The following is a 27,309-nucleotide window of genomic DNA, read 5'->3' on the forward strand; positions in this document are numbered from 1 at the left end:
ACTGGAGTTGCACTAGGTGGCGCGCTCCAATTTTGAACGGTGATTGTCAAAAATAATAGAAAACCTCGAAGAAAGAATTTTGATGTTTATCGACGCAGAAGGAGGCCATCTGTATGAAGTAATCTCCTAAAATTGATCAGTTCACTACAAACAGTGCATATCGATATTCCAACGAACAAAGTCAAATTGGATAATCTAAACATTGTATTCATGTGAGTCCATTTTGTATGTAATCGATATAAAGCAAATTATATTGATTTGAAATTCATGCGTTCTTTTTGGGCCACCTTCTAATTGGAACTCTTTTAATTTTTTTTTCTTCTTTCTCGGAAGACCATTAAGACATAATTTTTTAAAAAAACTCGAAGCTCGGAATTTATCTCTTTATCTTTTAAGTTTAGTAGTGATATATCCTAAGAGGGTAGGCTAAAGAAATTTTGTAAGAAATTATAATTAAGAAATAAATCGGAAAAAAATTACCGGTTTCATCTGTGTCTGATTCTGCATCGTCAAAAGATGTTTGCGAACTGTAAATTGATAGTTTTGACGGGTTCGTGTCTGGTCCATTACTCAATTCCATTCCGTCGAATTATAATTTGGAATGATTCAACGTAGAGCATATTAAAAATATTCGATTGCCACAAACAACTAACAAAAAATAGCTTTTCTCATCAAATCATTAAATGAAATTTTGGATAAGTTAAAAAATACCAAACAAAAAACTTCTTCGACTGCCACAAACGTGTAATTTTTGAGTGAATAGATTTTTTCGAATTGATGAAGTCTGTCAAATGTGACGTTTCGCTTGTTTACTAACTTGATTACTTACAAATCATACAGTATAAAAACTGACGTATGTCATGTCACATTTGAATAACGTCACCAAAATTTGAAAGTATGCAGACTAAAGAGGGTTGAGGTAAGGAGAATCATATCAGTGTATCAGAAAGTGTCCGTCTACAGTCATTAAAGTAGAAAGGCGCCACTGTATTAATAGTGAATTTTAAATAATAAAACAGAAGTAGAAGCTCCCACTTGAACTCATTTACGAAAACTCTTTAAAATTACAATGATACAATCAGTTTCAACGTTAATTCACTGTAACTTTATTAGTTTGTATTTAGGTTTGTGTCAGCAGACTGTCTGTAACTACTTGATCATACGCAGTATAAAAATTGCGTTCCAACGGTATCAAATTCAAGAAATGAACAAAAAATTTTACGTTCCAGCAACAAATTGGAATGGTTTCCGCCGTAACCGTTCCACTACTAATCACATATTTACGCTCCCTCAGACCCTAGAAAAACCCTACGAGTACAATTTCGATCTTCACCATCTCTTCATTAACTTCCACCAGGCGTACGACAGTATCCTCAGAGACCAGCTGCATGAAGAACTAGTGGGGTTTGGCGCCCCAAAGAAGCTGGAGCGTATGGTGGGAATGACAATTTGGGACGCCTCTGGCAGAGTGAAGATATCGGTGTCTCTAGGCACAGTTTTTACTGTGAATACAGGGTTACATCAGGATGACCCACTAGCGACAACAATGAAAGGTGCCCCAAAAAGCATCTGAACGGAACTATTTGCAATAGGCTGACACAGCAACTCGCCTATGCGGATGACGTTGACATCATGGCAGGAGCCGTTTCGGGGTTCTTTCAGGAGCCTTTTGAGCGAGCAATTGAAGAGGACCCAAATCAATTAACAAAAAACCATGAACATGAGAGCCTCAAGGACAACCCCGACCTCCCCAACCACGTTCCAGGTCAGAGAATATCGCTTGTCTGTGTGCCACCAATTCTAATATCTTGAGGCCTTGATAAATGGAGATAATAACGTGACAACAAAGAACAAGGCAAGGGTTGTTGCGGGGAACAGATGCTTCTGGGAAGAGAGCTCTCAAAGTCAAAGCTTACAATTTACAAGTCATTAATCCGTCCCGTAGTCACATACGGATACGAGACATGGACTATGACGGCAAGTGAGCGAATTTTGAGCTGCTGGGAACGTAAGATCCTACGAAAGATTTTTGACCCTGTTTGCGAGAACGATGCGTGGAGGATAAGAAGGAACGTTGAGCTGACACAGATGTATGGCGAGTCAGATTTGGTGGCGTTTATCCGTTGGGCGCGTCTGAGGTGGTTGAGACATGTGGAGAGGATGAGAAATATGTTAGGGGTTCCTTGAAGTCGGCGAATGAGAGGAAGACCGCGCCTTCACCGGTTGGAGGACGTTGAGGACGACCTGATCCAGCCAAGGGTTCGATGTTGGAGGCACCATGCTCAGGACAGAAATTATTTATAATTTCTCAAAGAACCGTAAGGCCAGTTAAAAAAGAAAGAACAAATTGAACTTGTTTAGTTTAGTAGTTCAAAACGAGCCAAATTATTTCTTTGGATCCACGTATATTTTAGATCGTGTATCGTGCTTTATTTGGTTGTAAAATATTGTGGAGATGGAAATGAATGGACCATTATGAAATTATATGGAAACAAAAATAATGATTTTCTTCTTTTCCTTAACTAAGTTGAATATGGTGTTCCAGCAGGAATTGTCGGGTACATGTTCGTAATCAAGTCACGCAAAGTACATCAAAGTTCGAAATATGATCAGAGCCTACTGCTGAAACAAACTGTTCAACAAAATCCTACCTAGAGCAGAGACCTAATTGATAGGCTGACGTGGCTCATGAGCGCCAAGTTCGCCTGCGGACGTCAATTTATCGGTGCTTTTTCCTTTGGAGAAGTGCAAGTCTGTGGAAAAAAGCTGCCAAGGCACGTCTTTATCGATAACTACAACTTATAGATGTTCAATATCTCCACACGGTAGGAACCACTCGAATTACTTGACTGTAAAAGTGTGTACCCTCTGGTGCTTGCTTTTTACATAAAAAAACTATACTCCAGAAACGAAAAAACACTCGAAGCAGGGCGATTCTACCCCAGAAAAGACAAAGACAACCCTCGTAATCCCTACCGTACATTATTAGAAGAGCAAGAGGTGCGATTCCTTACAGTTATTCTGAATTGAGCTACCCACCTAAATACTTGATATGTATTGAGGTAAATTATTTGAAATTTTTTATGGTAGGTTATTTATTAAGGATAATCCACTAAACTTCAACAATCCGTTTCTTATTGCCCGAAACTGTATATTGCATGTTTCTTTAAAAATCATATTCGTAACGTTCCACTAACAAATTTTATAGTGGGAAGATGGAAAAAAGCCAAGAAATTTACGTGCCAACAAACATTCTTTCGTTTCAGATCTACGCAGTATTTTCAAAAAGATTAATTCAAAATCTTGTAATCTATTTACATCGTTGTCAATAAAAAAATAAACCCGAAGTAAAAACATACTATTTGCACTTTTCGATTCGCACGCGCGAGTAGAACGAGATAGATATTTATCATTCTTATAGAAGTAGTTTTCTTACTCCCTCTGAAAAACATAATATAGTTCATATCAGGGGTGTCCAGCGGGTTGATCGTGACTATTAGCTCAGTCCAGTCCAGTAGAAAGGCAGAAAATATAAATACTTACAGTTTGGCAAATACAGAGTTAATGTCGAGAAACGTACGAGAGGCATGAAGTTAAATTGTATATAAAAAGTAATCGGATAACAAAGGCGAATTAGTACGTAAATCAATCAAAGTACTAAATTCTGTACCTCAGAATAAAATATATATTTGGTATCCAGTCAAAACAATGACACATTAGAACTGACAATAGTGGTCAAGTATATTTCCTTGAGGGATCGTACTAATCCCTACTACCATCATCCAGTGACGCGCACTTTCATTCCTGTATTTGCCAAAGTGTAGACTTTCTCTGGTGACACCACTTCATAAAGAGCTCGTACTGTTTTTCGTAACTTCCACGAAATTTATACGGCAACGAATTAAGACCGGCCGCATTGTTTTCTTCGGTGAGATCAGGTGGCGTGGATTCGAGTAACTCTTCATCGCTGATGTTTTCTTTTTCATCATCATTCATATTCATTAATTTAGACAAAACAAATAATTTCAGAAAATTAAAAATTTTAGGTTATGCAAAATCATCGAAGTGAAACTGTCAACTGTCAACATTCAAGTGGCAGAGCGTCCCGAAAGTGTTTTGCAGTACAGTACAGAACTGTCACTTTCACTACATGGAACACTCCAAACGCAACTTTCGGTATGTAAATGAATACAGAACGAACAACTTTCAGATGGCGTCGTCTAAAAAAGCAATTTGCAAGCATTGAAATCACAATTAATAATCCAAGAAAACATGTTAATCACACTGGATACTATTTATTATAAAAACTGCGTCGTCAATAACCAAAGAGAGAATGATTTAAAGAAAGTACTTTAGAATTAGATATTAGTCTTAGAAGTTAGGACATGTTTGAATTGAGGCGTGGAAATTTTCATATATGAAAACAGACATTGCTTATGAGACACTCCTATATGTCAAATAGACATCAGAAACCTAGCTTAAGTGTTGTCAAGCTCTTAACAGTCACGGTTCCTTCAAACCACCCACGGATGTTGCGATAGAGATCCTTTTTCTATCCAAACTCGTCCGATCATCATTATTCAGCTTGTTTCTTACCCTCATTAAAAATCATGTGATTGACCTATCAATATTAATAAGGAACGATTACGTTCTAAATATTTAATATTGTCCAACGGCGGCAGACTAAATAAAAATGCACTGGTTCATTTGACCTCTAACCAACACAATCTCGCGTTTTAAGTGACGACAACGGTCAATGATATTTATATGTATATACTAACATCGTCAGTACTTATGAATGATAATATACAATTGTTAATATCCAGTGGTAGGCTGAAATCATGAATAAAAATAATAAAAATTGAGTAAACTTTGTTGAAAAACATACTTTATTGGAAATGTACTAATAATTAAAAGCTGATGAAACTTTTTTTAAATGGGATTGCACGTCTCTAACGATCTAATAATATCCTCTTGATATAATAGTCCTGTCAAATTAGACCAAAAAATAAGAGTGAAGTTACATCAAATCGTAATAAGCTGAAAATCAGTGAAATCGTTCAAGATATGATTATAAACAAAATGTTTTTTTCGATTTTCAGCAAAACGGTAAGTTTTATCATAAAAATACCTCAGACAAAAATTGTAGATTATAAAATTATCTATAAAAAATGTATAAATACTTTTTTTCCTACGAGCCACCGTTTCTGAGATATAACGATTCAAAAAGTTGTAAAAGTTGTAATCGTCATAATATGCAGTACGCCATGTATATACATCTTCCGAGTTGTAATATATGTTTAAAATCTTTTTCTATCGATCATTATAACTTACAGTTTAAATATAAAATATACGTAAGTTATAACTATAAGAATATCAGGTAGAAAGAAACCCAGTCTGTATTTTACAGGAGTAGAATAACAGTTTTCAAAATGTTTGGACAACAAAATTTAGTTCAATGTGCTTAAATTTTTAAAAACAGTAATTCAACTCGACAAGAAATTATCACTAACGGCATTCGCTTTCTTCTTTCTATGTACGGAGCTCCTAAAAAAACGACCTGCTTAGACAAGTATAGATATGCATGTTTTGTTAAAAATACCAAAAGTAAAAAACAAGTTCAATTAGCTTGTCTTCCTCCAACCTCAGTTGCTGCTCATCAACATCTTTTTCGGGTATATTACCAAGTTCAAGTGTGGCTTGGTAATCAACTAGACCTTACAGACTGGGGTTGGAAGTTGGTGAACAATGCGTTAGAACCAGTCCAATCTCTACTTCCACCTGCGCCGGAAAAACTGCCCAACACAATTTTTTGCAACTGCAAAAAGGGATGCAGTGCAAAATGTGGTTGCAGAAAAGTTGGACTGATTCGTTCTCTGGCATGTACAAATTGTCAAGGCTGGTCGTGCTCTAACGTTGAATCACCAACAATGGAGGATTCGTTTGATTCGGACGACGTGACATGCGATACATCGCTATTGACGCAATTTACATGCACCTCGAATGAAGATGAATAACAAGAAGAAGATCAAGAAGAAGAACAAGAAGAAGATCAAGAAGAAGAAGAACAACAAGAAGAATTTGAAAGCTACGAATCTGGTATGGAACTTATTGAACATCACTGGGACAAGTATATGGAGCTAAATACCTATATGTTGGTTTGAACACTGCCGTATTTAACGCACGACACCACCTTTTTCGTATTTCATATCATACTGCAGATTTCCCTAATGCATCCAGAAAATCTATATGAATTTACAATTTTAATGCAAGTATATTAAAATCCAAAAACCGTTTGCCTTATTTTAAAAATTATTATTCACCATACATTTAGTTGGCGTGAAATAACTTTCAATTGGGTACGGTATTTTTAATGGAAATGAAAATGTCCGTTTATGAGATGAATATCGTCAGGCATCGTTTAATTGTTTCTGCGTTCCTAATTTAAAAATGCCGCGTACGCTTGGATTCATCGTACAAAAATTATTATTGCTGACAAATACGAACAATAATTCTTTCAAGACAAAATTTAAAAACACCTACCATTAATTTTACTTTCATTATTTTCTTTTAGAATAAATGAGTGTTTGAAGTAGCAAATGGTGCCGAATCGTCTAGTTTTGTAATTTTAGACCAAGGTCGATAATTTTTGAAACCAAAAAAAAAATGATAGTAGGAAAAAGAGGAGAATATAATAAAAATTGAAGGGAAAATAGTTTACGGGCGATTTGAGGTCAGGAAGGGAAAGGGTAAAAAACGATTTCTGACAAAACTACAAGTCCTATTGAAAAAAGGCAAATAGTAAAGTTGTAGGCAATGAGAAGATCTACAATTTTTGTATTCACACCTTTTTCACATAACCTCAAAATATTTCAAGACCTACTACACCTATGGCCAACACCGAAATTGAGCCGAACTGGACGGAATTCCCCATTTTATTACTCTATACCTTTCCGAAATAGACTATAACAATTAAATGATATATTTTTGTTTAATTTCGCAATGTGGATATTCCTTTCGGAATATTGACTATTGGAATACAACATCTTGTATTTCCTCCCTCGGATACTCAATTATCGATTCAATTGTATTGGAAACAAAATAATGATAGTGAAGGTTCGTCAATTCTTCGGTTACTGAACACAATGAAATAAAACACCCATATCATTAAAGAAAATTATAATCGTTAAATTGCTCCTCGTTTAAAACCACAGGACAAGGAGTGGCGATTTCTTCAAAAATGATCTTGGGACCTCCGATTATCACAAAATAAAAATCTCTTATTCGCTTATTTAAATTAATAAAAGTGTAAGTGCAACGTATATGATTAGATTCTCATTGACAAAAAATTCAAGCAGATTATAGAATTGATCGGATTATACTTAATTGACCTTTTTTTGTACTCAATCACTCTCAGATATCATAAATGAATTTTGTAAAATACGCCACTTGTTCATGAAAGTATGAAAGGAGGGAACAAGCACTTGAACCGTAGAGAGAAGCCTAAAGTATGGTTAACTTATAGTGAGATATAGCATAGAGATTATATCTTGTATATGTTACAGGAAAAGTAGATTGTTAGGGAGAGTAGACTCTGTCTAGGAAGAGTTAACTCTTACTAAAAGTTTCAGTAAAAGTTGGATGAGAATAAACAGATCAACTATACCTACTGTGGTTTAGTAAAAGTTTTGTTTATGTTTATTCCAGTTTATTAGTTATTTACTGTCTTTACCGTTGTCTTCCCGTTCACGTGTCTATTTGATGCTAAGTGTTTACATTTCAATAATTAGTTGCAAACTGAAAAATAACATTACAAACATAAAAAGAAAATGAAATGTATCATTTGAATTATCACAATACAAATAAAATTTTATATAGACGTTTCAATGGAAATAGTGATTTCTGAAATTATTTTTTAGGTTGATCCATATCTGCATTCCAATTTTCAGTATCACGTCTAGTTACATCTGCTCCAATTTGTGTACAAAATTTTTATTTGTATGCAAATTTTGAAATGTACAAAAAGTATAATGAAATTAATCCCCGCCCTCTGAAGTTTCAAAATTTTTGAAGGTTGTTCTACTGCATTCCAAAACGGCATAAGGCTGAGAATGAAACTTTCAAAAACACTTTTAAGGTATTACAATTAAGGCAGTTGTTCCAGAATATTGTTTTCCAAAAAAAAAAAATTAAAAATATTCCACTACCACCTCAATGTGGTGTAATCGCTAAGTTGTTCCACAGAACAATCCTGGAACAACCCCAAACAATCACTAAAATCGCAATACTTTGGAAATGTCATTCCAGTTTAAAAAAAACAAACTCAATTATCTGTAAAAGCTTCGTTCTAAGCCCTATGCCACTCTGGAGCAAAATAGAACAAACCTAGAACAACCACTAAACTCTAGGAAAACCTATAACATCTCATCTAATAGCGATTTTTCGAAATTAATATTATGCTAGGTGCAAACTTTTCGTTGGACCATCCTATATATGTTTCTAACATAAAAAACAGTGATAGGGCGAATATTCGCCGATTGCATTCACGGATATTCGCCTATTTTTTCATATTTGTGTTTGTATGCGCATTTGCAAAATTTCTGCGAATATAAATATCAGAAAAAAAAATTTTAAGTCACTTAACCTCGTAAGCATATTATCAGTCTTCATTTTATCATTTGGTATTATTCATTTATTACTTTACTTTGGGCAATGAACCTCAATAATTAAATTTTATTTAAACTCATCAAACAAAAAGCATATATAGAGGGTGTTCTGGGACTATGTTCTCATACGATCTCTCGTTTCTGAGTTATAGGCCTTTAAAGTTGCGAAATCAGAACTTTATTTTCTAAATTATAATTTTAATGGATGATCAGAATGTTAGTAAACCGCATTTCAAATAAGCGAATCTCGAAGCTTCCTTCGCAAACTATGAGGCAGAAATTTTGTGGTAAAGTCTTCCTCTTTAGGTGATGAGTATCTTCTGTACCAATTCAAGAATTATATCCCAGATTTTGATATCAAATGTTGAGGGAACAAATGGAAAATAATGAGTGCAGTATGGGTTACATATAATTGGATAATTTTTAGTGGGTATAGTTGCATTGGGGTGTAATACGTATTAAAGGAATCGGAGGTTCACGTTCTTCATTTTTGCCAATTGCTCTGACGACTATGAGCGCTGATAGGTCGAAAGGAGACAAAAAAGTGTGAAGTGCAATATCCACACCTCGTAACTAACAACAAATTTTCTAGCAAAGTTATTTAGACTTTGCTTACTTTGTGCACTACTAGATTTTTAAGGTTGCTGTTCCGTAACTACTAGCATTTCCTTTATTAATAAATTTTATTCCTTAAAGTCGATCACTCGGTAGAATTTATAATAAAATTTTATTGGATCGTAGCCATTTAAAAATACAAAAATAACTATAACTATAACTAACAAACGACGAGTAACATCCAACCCAATTTAAAGATTAGGAAACCGTTGTTGAGAGATGAAATATAAGCTGAATGAAACACACGTCGACTCCAACATCGCTTTTATATTTTTAATGTATCTCATTTAAAAAAATATTCGTTATAATGACTTCTTATTCAACCATCTTTTATCCAGTGTTAAGTCAGGTGTAGCTCTTTACATTCTGTTTTTAGCTTTCGGGCTACAGTAACGATATATTTTATCCATCTCTTTCAGGGTCTTCCTATAATTCTTTTTTTCTTTTTCGAGTTCTTTAAAATGTTATCTTATAAGACTATTCGTTTTCTTTGCTAGTATACTGATCAACGCAGCTTGGGCTACGCTATACTACAGAGGTCGACATAATGTAAATTTGCATCAAGAGAAAAAAATGAAACGTCCTAATGAATTTATAAAATGAAACTACAAAAGGTATTCGGGAAAGAGTTACTATAAGTGGTCAAATTAATGCCCATCTTGATCAATGCATTTACGGCAACGTTTCTCAACGGAGAGACAAGTCCTGCGAAGCATGTCAAGTTGTCCACGCAGAATTTCAAATTTTACTTCAAATTGCAGTTCGAAGATCGGGAAGGGTGCGTAGTCCTCTTGCAAAAAAGAGGTCCTTGAGAAGGCCCCACAGGAAGAAATCACAGGGTGTAAGGTCACATGATCGTGCGGGCCACTCAATGAATCCTCGTCTGCTCTATACATTCTCCAAAATGAACATCAAGGTACTCCTGCACATATAACGCTGAAATGATGGATATTCTCGAGTGTTTGTGTGAGTGATTGTTGTCCATTTACCCACGTAAATATTGGAGCATTTTCTTTGGCCCCACGAGAGCGTAGCCTGACATTTGCGAATCTCCGTATATTGTCATATTCTAGTCCGTCTGGTTCTTGTACAGAGTTAGAAAATTTGTTTCTCAAGCTTATTTCCATGATTGTTTGCGTTACTTTTACTACCAACATCAACAATAGAGAAAGATCACGAAAAAAGATACTTCCTACGGCCTAGATTAAACGTAGTGTTTTATTGTGGTTATTCAGAATCAATTTTACGAAACTGATTTGGTATACAAAAGCTTCCCCGTGGTAAATAATTCAGTCGTAAATATCTATTGGATTCAACTTTTTGTTCAAAAACTACAGTCAACTGACTGGTATTGATGTTGGGTTATACCTCAAGGATAAAACCATTTATAGTTGGTTACAAAATAATTTCATGATCCTGTTAACTGGCTATCGTATGATTATTTTCTTTTGGGGTGTATTTAATACATCGATGTTGAACAAGAATTTGGCGATGCATTGGCAAAATATGACTACCATAGATGGTAAAAATATCATATTCGAATATACTCACTTGAAAACGTTCCATCGTGTTCCAGAGTAACTTCTTGAAGTTGACTTGGACTAGTACTGAAACAAAGAGAAATTAACATTATTACTATTGTACGAGGATATACTGAAAAATTCTCAGTCTACTATAGAACCAAACAAAATTTCAATGTCAAAATATTTTATTACTCAACATATTCTCCTCTTAATTGGACTCAGCGAACCTGCAACGTCTCTAGACCTTTCAAAAAAAATGTTTCCTCTTGCTCTGCAAACCAGACTTCCACAGCTTTTATTACCTCCTCGTTTGAAGCATATTTACGACCTTTCAAACAACCTTTACGACCTTTTTTCAGTTGAGGAAAGCGATAATAGTCGGACGGAGCCAAATCTGGGGGTGTTCTAGTAATTCAAACCCTAAATCACGAATTTTTTGCATGGCAACATGAGATTGGTGTGCAGGGGCGTTGTCCTGCAAAAATAAAACACCTTTGGATGGCTTTCCGCGTCTTTGCTCTTTAATTTTTTCCTGTAGAGTGGTCGGTAATGTCGAATAGTAATCTAATATTCAAAAAAATCAATCAAGATTACTCCATGGCAATCCCAAAAAACTGAAGCAGGAACTTTTCCAGCAGATTTTTTGACACTAAACTTCTTAGGTCTTGAAGAACCAGAGGGTCGCCATTCCATCGATTGTTGCTTTGTTTCTGAATTGTAGAAACAATTCGGTTCAAGAAGTCTACATCGTTTTCAAATCGAGCACAGATCGAACGCGATGCTTCTACCCTTGCACGCTTTTGGTGAACATTCAAACATTTGGGGATCCATTTTTTCCCATGTCCAATTTTTCTCATGTCCAAATTGACGTGAACTATATAATGAACGCGTTCGTATGGAATATTCAGTGCTTCAGATATCCGTTTTAGCCCAATTCGACGGTCTGATGAAATCATGTCATGAACTGCATCGATATTTTCGGGGACTGACACAGAAACTGGCCTTCCCGATCGGCCATCATCTTCAATGGAAAATTTACCTCTTTTGAAGATTGCAGTTCAATTTTTCACGGTCGCAAGACGGCTCGATACTCCAATTTTTCGATTGTCACAAATTCGGTGGACATCTTTTTTCTTTTAATTTATTTCGTAACTCTGGTTTACTTTTTTGACGTCAAACTTTACACTGACACTTCTACTAAGTTATTGTTCGTTGCTATTGTAACGCAATATTTTGTTTATGCATGGAACTGGTCTAGGCTAACTAGATATCAATACATCCTCGTAAGGTAAGGTTGCGCAGTTCGCTGGAAGTTGATTAAATGAACATTTATTCATTTAAAAAGACTTTTTTACTTGTTTTTGAACTTGACTTGTTTTGAACAAAATTTGGTGTTAAATTTTCTGCCAAATACCCCGTAGTGTGAAATCCGGATATTCTTTCTAGTTCATGAATACTCTTGTTTAATTTTCAAAAGAGTCACAATCTCTGAAAAACTGGCGACACAAATTTATCCTTGTACAATATTACTAGTCAAAATACTTCTCTGATTTCAAAATTAGCCAGATTTCCAATATCATCTGTAAAATTTTACATAACTCTGACACATTAATTGTCGATATGTCACAGCTGGGTTCTCAACATTTGAAAAACTAACTTTGATGGAAAGCGCCTTTAGACAAATAAAAAGGTATGGGTATTATGTGAAATATTATTTTCTCATTGTTTCAAAAGATTGGAAACTCGATGGGCTAATTGTGTAGAGTTAAAAAGGACATTACCTTGAAAAATAAAGAAAATAAAGAATGTTTATCTCTGAAAAGGCAATATTTCGTCAGGTAGGCCAATGGAACTCGCCGATTTTAGCATAAATTAAAAAAATATAAACAAAATTTTGGCATGTTCTTTATTCGATTTAATTTCACCAAAAAATAATAAAATTCAAACAATATACTAATATAAGGTATCTTAAACTTTACCTTACCATTATTTGAGTAACTTTTCCCGAACGAAATAATATATTTGTAGTCCTTGGCTTGACATTTTATTGCAACATTAGATAAATGTTACCTTAAACTATTAAAATCAAACGTAAAATTAAACGACGTCCAAACGACATACTTTCTGATCCGAAAAGCATTAAACGCTACCATAAAACGTGTCTCCCGAGAAACTATAAACGGATCAAAGATATGAGAATTAACCGTTATTTTGGAACGCTAACATTTTTGAAACAAGAAAACGTTTGAAACATTTTTTTCTATGCTGTTTACACACTTTCACCTCTACCTGCTCATTGTGGTTGTTTCCAGTATTTTGAAATTTTATTTTATTTGTTTTATCTTTATGTAGTTGTTTTTGTTTGTTTTTTAATTTTACAAGCTTTTGTTTCCACATTGTAACAATTTTTTGACAATAAAGCATTTCTCTCTTTCCATAATTGAATTTATGTTTTTTTAATATTTCATAGTTCGTTAACGCAGTTTTATTTTTTTTTTATTCGTATTGATGACCTTTCAGTCTATTTTCTAAATACTGAGATGTCCGCCCTATGTAGGCAGCGTCACAATCAGTACAAGGCACTTGTTGGGTGTTCCATGGAACTCCTTCCTCCATTAGATCTTCTTGTGCCTCCGCATACCATATTTTGGCTCTTCTTTTTTTTTTCGTATTCCTGCTATATTTATATCAGTATTTTCTTTGCCATTCTTGGTTCCGACATTATTTTTAAGAGTCCCAATCATCCTGGTCATATGAATCTTATAATTCTGCTAATTTCTTGTTCATCATACACATTCGTTATTTTCTAGTTTGTCCTTCTTTTCCATATGTTTCCCACCTAATATCCTTCCAATTAATTTCCTCTCCCATATATTATATATAACTTGTTCTCCGCTTTATTCAGTACCTACATTTGGCTTGCATAAAGTACTGACGGTCTAATTATTGTCTGATATAGATATAGCTTAGTTCTTTGTGAAATGTTCTTGGAGATAAGTATCTTGTTTATTGTTCCTGCCTTTTTGCTTCCTCGAGTTAAACTTGCTTTTATGTTTTCTCCCTCCCCGCCATTGTTTTTGATAAGTGTTCCAATATAGATGTAACCGTGGAATTGCTCGAACTCAATAATATTTTGTGTATGTCAAGATTTCTCTTATTTTCATGTGTTTTTCATGCGTCATTTTGGGATTTCTCCTCATTTACTCTTAGGTTTGTTATTTTATGTCATTTCCATGAAAGTCCTGTACGTACTTTTCAATTCGTTTTTTGATAAAATAACCACATAAGAAAATTCGATTATAGAATTTTCCATATAGTAAGGAGGTCGAAATTATGTATTCTTAATAGTTTAGAATAGTTGCAACGGAAAATGCAGTGTACAGTCTCTTGTGGATTTAATGTCATAATGAAAAATTTAGAACCGTAGGACCGTAAACGCCGAAAAATCGATCCTTTAACATTTAATGCGAAAAATTAATATTTAATAATAAGGGGTTTTCCAATAAGAGGTGTTATTTTGATATTCAAAGAAAAATGCCATTTTTTGAGATAAATGATCGGATGTTTATTTCATTATAAAGAGAAAGGTATGCCGTTAATAATGGAACACAACATCAGCCAAATGGCCGCCACGACTGCGCTTACATGACCATATCCTTTTCATGAAATTTTCCGTAACCAAATGGCAAAGCGGCTGCCCTATGTCCTCGATAGCATCACGAATTCCATCTTTGAGGTCTTGAATCGATACTGGACTGTTGGCGTAGACCTTATCTTTCACGTGTCCCCAAAAGAAAAAGTCGCAAGATGTTCAATCACAAGATCTCGATGGCCAATTGTGATCACCTCTTCGAGAGATAACACGGTCCGGGAATTTTTCCCGTAAAAGATCGATGGTTTCGTTGCTTGTGTGTCACGTAGCGCCGTCTTGTTGAAAGTAAACGTTGTCCAAATCAATACCATCCAATTCCGGCCATAAATAATCATTAATCATCTCTCGATAGCGCAATCCATTCACCGTAACTGTTGCTCCAGTTTTCGAAGAAGTAAGGTCCAATGACACCGCCAGACCATAAACCGCACCAAACAGTCACGCGTTGAGGATGGAGAGGATTTTCAACAATAACTCTTGGGTTTTCCGAGCCCCTGATTCGACAATTTTCTTTATTGACGTAACCACCAAGGTGGAAATGGGCCTCATCAGTTAAGATGATTTTTCGATGAAATTCCGGATCATTTTCATGCATTTCAAGGACCCAATCAGCAAAAACAGGACGTTTTTGATGATCGGCCGGCTTGAGTTCTTGTGTTAACCGAACTTTATAGGCCTTAAGACCCAAGTCTTTATGCAAAATACGGTGTAATGACGTTTGTGGAATGGCTAATTCTGAAGAACGACGAGGAATGGACAAACCTGGGTTTTCTTCAACACTTTGGGCTACAGCAGCAATAGTCTCAGTTGCTCTTGAGCGACGTGCACGGGTTTTATTCTTCACATCACTGTTGTCCCAACAGCTCAAATTTTTCCACCAATTTCTGTATTGCGGTCCGAGAAGGTGCTTCACATCGACCCAAAAATGTTTTAGTTTTACAAACCGTCTCTGCCAAACTCACCACCATTCACCATTTTTATAGTGAATTTTAATAATTTCAATGCATTGTTGAAGCGTGTATCGTTCCATTTTCATTAATGGCGTAGTTTCTACTTGTCAAATGTCAAAAAATGACAGCTTCAAAAGTGACATTTACCAAAATAGCGGGCTGTTCAAAATAACACCTCTTATTGGAAAACCCAGTATAACAAAAATGTAATATAGATTTCATTTGTTCCGTTTCAGAAAAACATTTAGTTCCCATCTCTAATTCTAGTTCTGTATCTGTCGTCACAACAGGAAGAACGGCTTTCAGCATGTGTTTAATTTTAGACAAAACTGTCTCGCTTGGAGCCCCACTTGCTTTTATTTTGATTTAAGGTAACGTACCTACGTATTTTTTTATTTATTCCCTAAAACACAATTATCTTACAGGACCGGCTTCGTTATTAGACTTATTCAACAAAAAAAAAGCTAACAATATTACAACCTTTATTGTAAGTTTCAACTTGCTACTTTGATCCATTTTATTATGGTAGAGTTCGAACGAACACTCAGTCAAATAGTTTTGAAAAATGTCTCAAATTGAGTTTTGCGCCGTTATTAATTTTTTTTTACTAAATAAGGATTAACACCAACATAAATCGAAAGCAGCATGGAAGCAGTTAACGGTTACTTCTGTCAATTATTTTCAAAAATTCGCTGGGGACGAGAATCATTAGAAGATAACCCACGTGCGGGAGGTTCTCCAGAAAACATTAGATTAGTGAAATAAATTGTTCCGGCAACTAAAAACTAAATAAATTGCAGCATAAACCAGCATTTCCAAAGCAAGTGTTCTAAGGATCCTACATGAGCATTCCAATATGACAAATATTAGACCAAGGTGAGTGTCTCGAATTCTCAGCGCTGTATAAAAGCAAAGTTGAGGAGAATGTTGTGAGCGATTATTAGAACTTTGTCATGTGGACCAAGAAAGTGTAATCCGATTAATTTTACTATGATTCAACATCCAAAAGAGATTCCATAGCCCGTGCCAAAAAAAAGAAAATATCACGAACAGCACCACTAAAAGGATTGCTACATTATTTTAGGACTGCGAGTGTATCCTTTTGATTGACTACAACCACGAATGCTACACATCACTTGACATTGCGTCAAAAAATTATCGAAAAGAGGCGCGGCAAAATCAGCCGAGTTGTGTACTTGCTTTAACCGTGATTTAACCGCCTCCAAGTATTTTTTACTAGCAAAGCTAAAGGACGATTAAGTGATTTAAATGCAGGAATTAAACAGGCGGAGTACTAACATTTTGACTCTACAAATGCTTTATATAGTGGCACAGAAGCTACAATCAGATTTTCTGAAAAGTGTGTAGGAATTAAGTAGAATATATTGAAAAATAATCACAGTTTTTTTATTTATTTTTATCTTTCTTTCTTTATTTATTATGCTAATAACTCATGGATCGCACTGCGTAAATTTAAAGAAAAAACTAAAGATAATGAAGACATCAAATAATGAGGTACTATTGAGTGGTCAGATGAATCGCCAGAACAAATCTCAAAAACAAAGTTACAGAAACCATAATTTAAGTTCGCCAGACACCAATAATTTTTTTTATTATCTCAAGCATAAAAGTTACAGAAACCAAAATTAAAACAACGTGACTGCAAAGATTCACACCAATGAACTAACAAGGATGCTAACGCAGCACTTATTGGTACTAGTAAGTATAGCAAACCAATTTAATAATCCTAACTCCGGCAGTAAAATTTCTTAATATAATAGTGTCACCAAACTATGAAAATAATAATATGACAGGATATGACATTGAGGATAATCCTACTACATGTATAGAAAGTTATAGTCCAGTGAACAACGGTAAAACATAGTATCACCTCAGAATTCCATCGTGATGCATCGATTAAAAACAAAATTTTGTATCAAGTTCTATTTACCCTTCAAATCAAAATCTTCCCTATGCCAATATATGCAAATTATTGTACGGGGTGAAAACTACCCCTTATTTTCATAATTCAATAAAATAAAAGTCAAAAATCTTTGTAGAATTAAAATAAAGATCGCATGATGTTTTAGGATACTATTTATGTTTTTCAACCCTCAATCAATGTATTTCAAAAGCCCATTTTATATTTATTCATGCATATGTGGGTGATTCCGTTCTAACTGTGATTTTTTGTATTCAAAATTTCAAGATTTTAAAATTTAACTTTTCTAACTTTTTTATGCATATTATTCATCTATTTTACTGTAAAAATAAAACTCTAAGAGGAATTTACTACAACTTCAAAGTATCACGAGCAAGACACAAATGTCGGATTTTGAGTTCCACGGTACTGACTCATTTATCCACGGTACTGACATGGTAACTTAGGATATTAAACAACAAGTGCATCAATTTTCCTCAGTTTGATCATAAACATTAGAATTTATAAGGTAATTAGTTTAAATCATTTGTTACGACAAAAAAAATTAATAATTTATCGGTAAATTCTAGGAATGGACATGACACGGTACTGACATTCAAGTGATGTAGTATAAGTTTTCTTTAAGTGGCAAGTTATATTGTATAAAAATAATGTTTAAATATCTTAAGAATTATTCAATTAACACAAAATTTTTATTAATTGATTATTAATTAATGACTAGTACAAAAAAACAATACAGGACATTGAATATCACAGTTAGAACGGAATGACCCATGTAGCAAATTTCCTTTCACCAAAGCGGATGTTGCCAGTGCCATACCGGTTTTTTCACCATGTGCATAAATACACACACACACTCCAAACTTAATCTGTTACGAAATTAAAAAAAATATGTTAATTTTTGTCCTAGGTAGATTACAAAATCATTTTGTAAGAAAATTTACAATATATTAGGCTAAAAAGTTTTGAAATGTATTGAACCCTTTATTTTTGAAAGAGATACATTCAAAGGGCTCCGAAACGGTATCAGTCACACTCTACTGTGAACTTAGAAAGGTTATATCTCGGGTAATTATGAAGATAAGAAAAAAATAAAAAAAATTTATTTAAAAAAAAACCCAACTTTTTGTTTTGTAGCAATTTCAACGTAGCTTTCACATTTATAAGTTATTTTATTGGAAGAAAATTTTAAAAATTTTTAAAAAAATATTTTTTCCATTGTAACCATATTTTTTTTCAGAATCAAGCTCTCTAAACCATTCTCTTGATCCTATTATTTGTATTGAATTAAAATACTTATACAGTTTGCAATTTTTCGAAATATTCAGTTCACTAAATAAGTTCCACATAAATAAATATCAGTTTTTATTAGGACTATAACCAGAAAAAACACATTCTTTCTATTTTTTTAAAAGCTACCTTAAATCTCCTTACAATTTTTTTTGACAAAATCTCAAATTTTTGAGTTATTTGTGAAAAATCGATTAAAACTATGCTTTTTTGTAAGAAAAACTTAAAATTTCTATCACGAATAAGTCAACAAGTATTGATTATTCGAAAAAAAAAGCCCCATAGAATAGTGCTTAGAATGCTTTTTTCTTTCGATTTCCACGGTTATTTTCAACAAAAAAAATACCGTTTCCTAGTTAGGGTGGTATTCTTCCCCAGAGTAAAAGCAGATATCGACATACGGTAGGTAGATTTTGCCTTTTAAGGTATTTACTATCTACTGTTAAAATTTCAAGCAAACCGATACGTCTTGAGCGAATCTGAGGTTTACTAGACTTTTAATTATGAATTGGATCTGTAGATCACTACAAACAAAACTTGATGATTCATTGAGTTTCTCATATTTTTTTGCAATCCAATTTATAGATATTTACTTAGAAGACACAACAAACTGGGTATTTAAGTACCTCTAGTATCATATGAGGCAAATAGATAAAAATTTTTAAGCCGGTCCCTATCTCTTTCAGACAAGCGCGTTTGGCAAGTATTAAGATAATTAAGAAAAATGGTAGTTGTGGTCTGGAAAGCATCTACTTTGTAGTTATCTTGATAATTCTTTTGTAGAGTTGTCTTTGATGCTTTCTGAAAGTTATTTTGACAGCTGTTGAACGTGACAAAAATTATTTTAGGCAACGTCCGGTTATCGATCGATCTATTTTTACATACTTAATAACTAAAATGAGAAATTTTACAAGTTGACAATGGTGACCTGAAACTCGAGGCGGACTCCTCCTTTTATTGCTTTATCCATTGCGAATGTTGGCTATTAAGAGGGCTATTCTTATCTTGTTCACTGCGTTTCTAAACAGACAAACACATGGTTGTGCAACCATGAATGCCGTCTTCTCCCTGGTCCCCTCTTACTATCCACTTGGACAATCAACAGCTGAAGACGGTATGAGTCATGTCTTAGTATGTGTCCAAAATACTCCAGTTTCCATTTTTTTGTCTAATGTAAAGACAAATTCCTTCTCTTTCCCCAGTCTCTGGATAACTTCCATGTTGGTGATGTGCTCCGACCAGGATATTTTCAAAATACGCCGATATATCCAGTCTTTTTAAAAAAAATATCTTCCTTATTATATAATTTATTCATGTTGTTAAACGCAGCTCGCGATCTTTCTATCCCTGATCGTATTTCTGATGCCTAGTCTCATTTCTACCCGATCTATTTCTTCTTCTTCTTCTTCTTCCTCATTCAATAGGACCAGGTCCTATTCGATCCTGTACGTTTGGCCCTGTTTCTGGATCTTCCTGAGAAGCTGAGCTCCAGCTCTCGTCCACCTCTTTGGTGGTCTGCCTACAGGTCGGCGTGAGTTCGGTCTCTGATTTATAGCCCGCTTTGTCTTCAGGCATTCTTTCTACGTGATCCCTCCAGAATCTTTTTTGTTCCCCGATCCATCTCACCACATCCTGTACGCCCAATTCTTCTCTTATGTCATCACTTCTTATTCGGTTCCTGAGGGTGACTACCTTGATGGTTCGCTGTATTTTCATCTCTGTGGTTCTCATTATTCTTATTATTATTAAAATTAAACGTAGACCTTTTACAATTAATTTTATTTTAGTGTTATTCATACGATCCTGAAGTTAGACCGGTTTGGAATACGTTTTTTTTGAAAAATGTACGTAAAAGTTGGAAACGTATTTCCATTTTTCAAAAAAAATTGACATAATTGCATAATGGCCTCTCGAGCTCTCAACCCTTTTCCTTTAAAAAATAAAGAGCCTAAAAGATTTTTCATTCACATGAGCTTATAGTTCCTGAAATTTCCTTTAAAATGCTTTTTTACAGGATACTATAACTTGAAAATGAGTTATGGTTAAAAAACCAATGACATTTTTTTGGAAAAACATAGGAATTTTCATTAAGTGCGCGTAAGCGTTTTGAAACGTTTATATAGGTAGATATTTGTATACGACTTTTGATAGAAATATTTCTATCAACGTTACTTCGAATATTGAATTTTAAATCATACGATTTTAAAAATTAAAAACCACCGAAAATCTCCATTAATTATTTCCCAGACGATGAATACATACAGTATTCGAAAGCTCGAAAAATATATAAAAGTTTGTCCACTTTGGTGTTTCATTGCCACGTTCCCAATAAAAAACCGCTTAAATATATTAATGTTTCTAAATGTTCTTGATTTTAGGTCTCTTCTGTTTTTTTTTTGATAATTTGTAAAAGATTCATGAAAAATTGACGTTTCGACTTCAGTCTTTATCTGTATAACATCTAACCAAAAAGTGCGTGTGAGTGTGTACAGAGAAACATCCATCAACTTTTTTTTTGATAACAATCATCCATAAATGCAATGTTATAAGATCTAACCTGGTTTGGGAAAACCTAAACAAGTCACATGAACGATATAATTATTGTCCAATGGCTTCTGGGAAACAATGAAATGCAGTAGACTTATCTGAAAATAATTCATAACGAGACTCGTTTGTGAATATGTTCCAGTGTCCAGGCTTAACTCAGTTGCCTATGCGCAGTTACTCTTAAAAGACGTGATTGTAAATATCAAATATACAATAAAATACGTTCTAGAACATGATACACTATTTAATATTCGTGCTTGAACCAGATTTTTACCAGTAATTTAATTAAAACTTAATTTTTTTCACTTAGAGGTAGTTTTTACCCCTAAAAAAAGCGTCAATCGGACTTGTCATTTTTGATACTGAGCATAAAACGAAACTTATTCGAAATTTTCATGCAAATCAAATTCACTACCTGTACTAATTTTATTGCCAGCCCTCGCTATCGCTCGGGGGTAAAATCGTTCTCGACTAGTAAATGTTATACACATCCTTTATAGTATAAATAACTAGTGGAGATTTCGTTTTTAATTGTTTGAAATACCATTGAATTCACATACAGGGCAAGTCTTTAGCGTTGCCGATAACTCCTCTACTATGAAAATAACAGCGAGGGATAAAGTTCAAGGCATTTTGGAGTATTTGTATTCACAAATATTTTTATTTTGTATCCATAATTCATTAAATGACAATAAAATAATAAACGAACGAAAACATCGTAAATCTATCCTTTTTATTATTCCAAATAAATATCTGTGTTTAATAATGGGAACGCAAACTAAAATAAATTATAAGCGTCTTTTCACGTAACTTATCTGGATATTAAAATTGGAAAGACGTGTCTATTGTGTTTGTTTATACTGGCGAAGCTTTGCATCTACATTTATATTTTGTTTAGTTAAATATTTTATGAAATGCTTCATCACGTTTGGTGTCATGTCGTAAATATAAAATTACAGTGGTAAACACTGTTTTTGTCATACGAACTTTGTGATAATTTTCATTTGTTTGATGAACCTACAGTCAAAAAAATTATTATTTTGTTTCGGCCACATCCAATTTTTTTGTGACAGCTATATAATCTCTTCTGACCTCATTTACGTGTTACAGTCCGGTCAAATTAGACCAAAAAATAAGAGTGAAGCTACATAAATTCCCATCAAGCTAAAAATCAGTAAAATTGTTTAAAATACAATTGAAAATAAAATTTGAAAGTTACCCATTATTTCCGTGTTTGGAAAAAATTGAAAAAAGTATTTTTCAAGCATAAATATTAAAGCTCGGAGATCCAATAGGTTCCAAGACACGCTGGATCGAAGAGAAATGAAATAGCACACACATGATAGAAATAAACTTTATATAGTATAGTAACTAAGTTATTAAAAAGAGATTTGAAGGGACATTGCGTCTCAGTGCACTTAACACTTAAAGGCGTATAAAATATGGAAAATGCAACGAAAGGATTGAACTTAATAGATAAGCTGTAAGCACTAAGTATCCCCAGTCTTATAGCAAAGAGATACAATTGATCTTTTGTATAATAGTGTATATAACACAATTGTTAAACTAACATATGGAAGATTAAGTCAAGGATCATTTAATAAAACCATGCGCTGGCATATTGTCTGTCAAATATTTTCAAAAAAGTGATTTTTGAGGTAGTTTTTAATTATTCACTGTCTACTAGATAAAATTCAATATTTTTTAATTATAAATAAATAAAACTGTATGCTAAATCAACTTATATTGAAAATTGCAGGCTTGCCTTTCGGATCGTAATTTGTGCTCCAGATATTCTAAAAATATGACACCTCGTCGATTACCGAAAAATAAATGAGTGAATCAAAGGTTGTGTTCTGTTGGATATATTTAGATAGTTCTTTCGAAACCTTTAACTTTGATGTTTTTTTTAATGGCGTACCTATTTAATTGTAACAAATATATAATATTGATGTTTCGACTACCTTCAGTCTTTATCAAAATATGACAATTTGCGCATTTATTTTTATATATCAAAAATATGTAGCGGCCATCTATCAAATTATTCGTAGTTGCATTCAAATTCATAAAATTGAACTGCAAATTTTATTTAAATCATTTAGATCTATTTTATAATTTATCTTTTTTATGTATGTGAACCATTTCTAAAAATTCTTTTTCTTGTGTATTAGATTCCGCTCCAAGAATTTTTGAATCTTTATAATTGAATTCATTTTTTTTATATTTCATGCTTCGTTAATGCAGTTTAATTTTTTTTAACGTATTCATGACTTTTCAGTCTATTTTCTAAATACTAAGATGTCTGCCCTACATAGACAGCGTCACAATCATTTAGTTCAGCGTAATAATTCCTTTATAATTAATATAATATTTATTGAAATAATTCGATAGTTGTTGGGAAAGTCCTTGTACTGATATGGCACTGACAATATTCGCTTTGGTGAAAGGACATGAATTAATATAATATGTTGGAAAAGTCCTTATACATATGGTAGGGAAAAATGTTTCATGTTCGGTGTCTTAATTGAGTACATTATCTATTTATCCTTCTCTTAAATATGTTGTTTCTCATTTTGTCCGGACAATTATTTTCTTTCTTCTTATATCAAATTCAATATTATGTTACCGGATGAAAATAAAAATAACAAAGCTAGCCCCTAAGAAATTCAGCTCCTCCTGTTTTGCGCTGAGATCAGTTTCCAAGGAACTGAACTCTTCCATCCTTACTCATCTTTGAATCCGTTTGCCTAATTCTCCAATTTCAGAAATATTGTTGTACGGCTATCCAATTAGGAACGCGGAGCACAACCTTTACTGACCTACTCCGCGTTTAGAATTAGTTAAGGGCTCAATATTTTACAATGCAAAAAAATGCACAATCACTTGCCAATTGAAATCAAATCGATATCATATTTTCCCGCTTTCCGCAATAATTTGAGGGCGTATTTACTGGAAAGTGCCTTCTAATTATATTGCCTATTATTATGACCTATAATTTTGTTGCTCATTGAGGTTTTTTCTATATTTTGAAATTGTATTTCAGTAAATTTATCTTTCTCTCTCTCTCTCTCTCTCTCTCTAAGAAGATATTGCGGGTGAAATAAAAAGACAAAGTAAACAATAATTATATCTGCTATTGCCTTGCTTCTGGAGTCTGATGGACAGAAAAAAGCACCCAGGCGATGGTGGAACAGGCTCAGAAAATGAGTAAACATACAAAAATTATTTGAGAATAGATAAAGAAACGTTTGAAGAACTCCAAATGAAAATAAAACATAAGATAACTAGGAGAGACGTATTATCAGCGGATTAGAAACTCATAGAATTGCATCTTACAAGCAATAAAAATGGCACCAAACAGGTAAAGTGCGAGATCTTCTAGGAAACAATCGGCTGATCTTAATCTGCGCATGCTTTTGATCAAGAAATATTGCGTCTTGCATTGCATTGCACGTTGTCTTGCATCATGTCAAGCGGCCTTAAAAAATTATATTTTATCTTGTCTATAAGTAAATGTTTTCAAATTATTGATAAACGTCTGTAAACAGATAGACCTCTCCTGCACCTCTATTTTAGCTAAAAGCTCAGATTAGTAAGAAGCCTGTAATGTCTCTTATCCAGGTTTCTCTCTAATTGTGGAGTCACTGTTCGGAATTACTTCCAATGTTTCGAAGCATTTCAGGGGTTATTAGTTTACATTTAATAGGTTCCTTAAATTTTGCTCATTGCAAAATCCCACAACTCGATCTGCTGGACGACTACCTATAAGGTGGTATGAAAGCTGGTCCTCAGCATCCCAACTACTCCTGGCGAACCCTTGATGAAAATACAGGACCTAGTCCTAACGTAAGAAGAAGAAGGAGAAGAAGAAGAAGAAAAATCCCTAAAATAGAAATCCATTGACTTTAAATCAGGGTATTTGCAGTCCATTTGATACAAACGTGTAGCAAGCGCGATGTAGATGAGTTTTTTCTAAGCGTGGACGAAACGTGGATCCACAACAATACACTGGACGTTAAGCAGTAATCTAAACAGTGGATTTTTTGGGGCGAATCTATGAAAAAAGAAGACCAGGTGCATTTATCAGCTCATATCAGTTCAAAAAGCTTTTACTAGATTTACTAGATCAGTTAAAAAATTAACTGATTAGAAACGCAAAAATTCACAATAAAACAAAAACCCGAAACCGCAAAATTAGTTTCGACTCTATAAATAAAATAAAGTGACATTTACTTTATTTTAGCGCCAGAAGTCATACGTTCAAACATTTTCCGAGAGGAAATTTAATTACCGGCACTTAATTATAATTACTTCGACTTGACACTTAAACGAATGTTCGTAAATACAACAAATATTCAAAATATTAAAATGTAATTCTGAAACGCGCTATTTACTTAATCTGTTTTAATCTATAAATAATTTGGTTTTTGTTATTTTACTGTTGCACCGTCTGGAAATATATATATCTACTGTTTCTTGATTCGTGAATATTTCATGTGTTTCAAAAGATGACCTAATTCGTAGGATGCACATTGAAATCGAAACAAATTAACATTATTTTACGAGGTCTGACAATAAAGTAATGAGACTGAAGCTGTAAATGTTATTTTTTCTCGTCCCTATATTGTGAAAAACGCATTTTGACACGGACGTAAGTAACAATAACCAAAAAGGTATCGATTACTCTTGACGACAGGTTGTGAGTGAATTCTATAATAATACATACGCCAGTGACTTCGACATTAGGCGAGGCTTACCGTATAATATTAATTTTAACAATTCTACCTCACATATTTATACACTACACCTTTTTTATATATAAAATCTCCCAAACTTTCCGGAATCTAAGGGATCACCTATCAATCGAATAACCTATCCATAAGAGCGACTGCTTATTCTACCCCGAGAGATGGTCGCTTGCCGAACAACGTTTTCTATGAAATTCATTCTATGAATTATGAATCTGCCAAAGTTTTGAAAACTGAAATCAACTACAAAAGCGCGATCAGTGTATTAATATAAAAACTGATTTAAATAACAGTGTATATGAATATCTTTTTGATTTTTTAATAGGAAATTTTTTCAAATTCCATAAAATTCGTAACGACATAAACTAACATAACCTTTAATCGGTCGAATTTCAATTGCAAACAACAATTAAATGCATGTCCTCAATCGATTTAAAAAGCGTTTCTTTCACGACGTTTCTAATTTTGGAAAAGAAAAAGGAATCACAGTGCGATAGATCCGGCGAATAGGATGGTTTCTTTCTGGAAGACAGAAAGTGCGCAGTGACCTGGAGCATCGTTGTGATGCAACTCTTAATTGTCCGCGATGTATGAATGTTCCCTGTAGACCATTTTTTTAAGTCTAAGTACATTATTCACGGTATGCCCTCGGACATAAACGAATTGGTCTGGTTGTTAGGAACAACAAGACATAAACTAATTTTTGCGAACTAGTTTTTAGTTTTAATCTAATAAGCACTTCTAGGCGTCGAGTACATTTATATGATGAAGTTTTTCTGAAATTTTGGATTTTCGTGAGCTCGTTAAAATTTGAACATTCGAAATGTTTCTTTACATTGAGTTGACTACAAGGACTATGTCAACATGTGATTTATTGAATAAACAACAGTTAAAATCTGTTGTTATTAGTAAAGTTCAATCTCAACAAAAGAAAATAACAATTTAGTCCCTAAGAAATACAAGACCTGCTTTCTTCTACACAAAAAAGCGGAATTAAATATATACTTTTATTATCTAAAGTATCTCAGTGTTTAATTAGGTTTTACTTAAAACAGTTTGTACAATATTTGTCATACCAACTTGTTGTACATAAAATGTGATGACTAACAGATTGTTTAATCTTATATCCATATATACACACTCATTTGTCATTAATTTTGATATGTTATTACTTATTTGGAAAAATGTTGAAGATTCATTCAATCCTATTCATTATAAAATCAGTGAAGTTTAGATTTATTTATTTGAAACTACATATTCTCAAAGTTTCACAAAATACCAGTTGATATTTTTTTTTCACGACCTGCTTCATTTTGGAGTTGATTTTTTGGAAAATCCTTTGAAGTATGATAATTAAGTCTTGTCCAGTAGCTTGT

At 33.6% G+C, this 27,309-nt stretch overlaps 1 protein-coding gene across 10 annotated transcripts in view; it reads right to left on the minus strand.

The window, feature by feature from the left end:
* LOC130902116 (centrosomin) overlaps positions 1 to 27,309 on the minus strand; it is a 101,540-nt gene that overhangs the window by 41,733 nt on the left and 32,498 nt on the right. For 9 of the 10 annotated variants that reach the window (XM_057813959.1, XM_057813955.1, XM_057813961.1 and 6 more), the window contains exon 2: positions 10,833 to 10,888. In XM_057813959.1, the coding sequence (XP_057669942.1) occupies positions 10,833 to 10,888 (56 nt within the window). Of the gene's footprint in view, positions 1 to 480; positions 792 to 10,832; positions 10,889 to 27,309 lie in introns of those variants that run through there. The other variant, XM_057813956.1, reaches the window with a different exon arrangement.

This window comes from Diorhabda carinulata, chromosome X (genome assembly GCF_026250575.1).
Source record: "Diorhabda carinulata isolate Delta chromosome X, icDioCari1.1, whole genome shotgun sequence".
Taxonomy (NCBI): Eukaryota; Metazoa; Arthropoda; class Insecta; order Coleoptera; family Chrysomelidae; genus Diorhabda; species Diorhabda carinulata.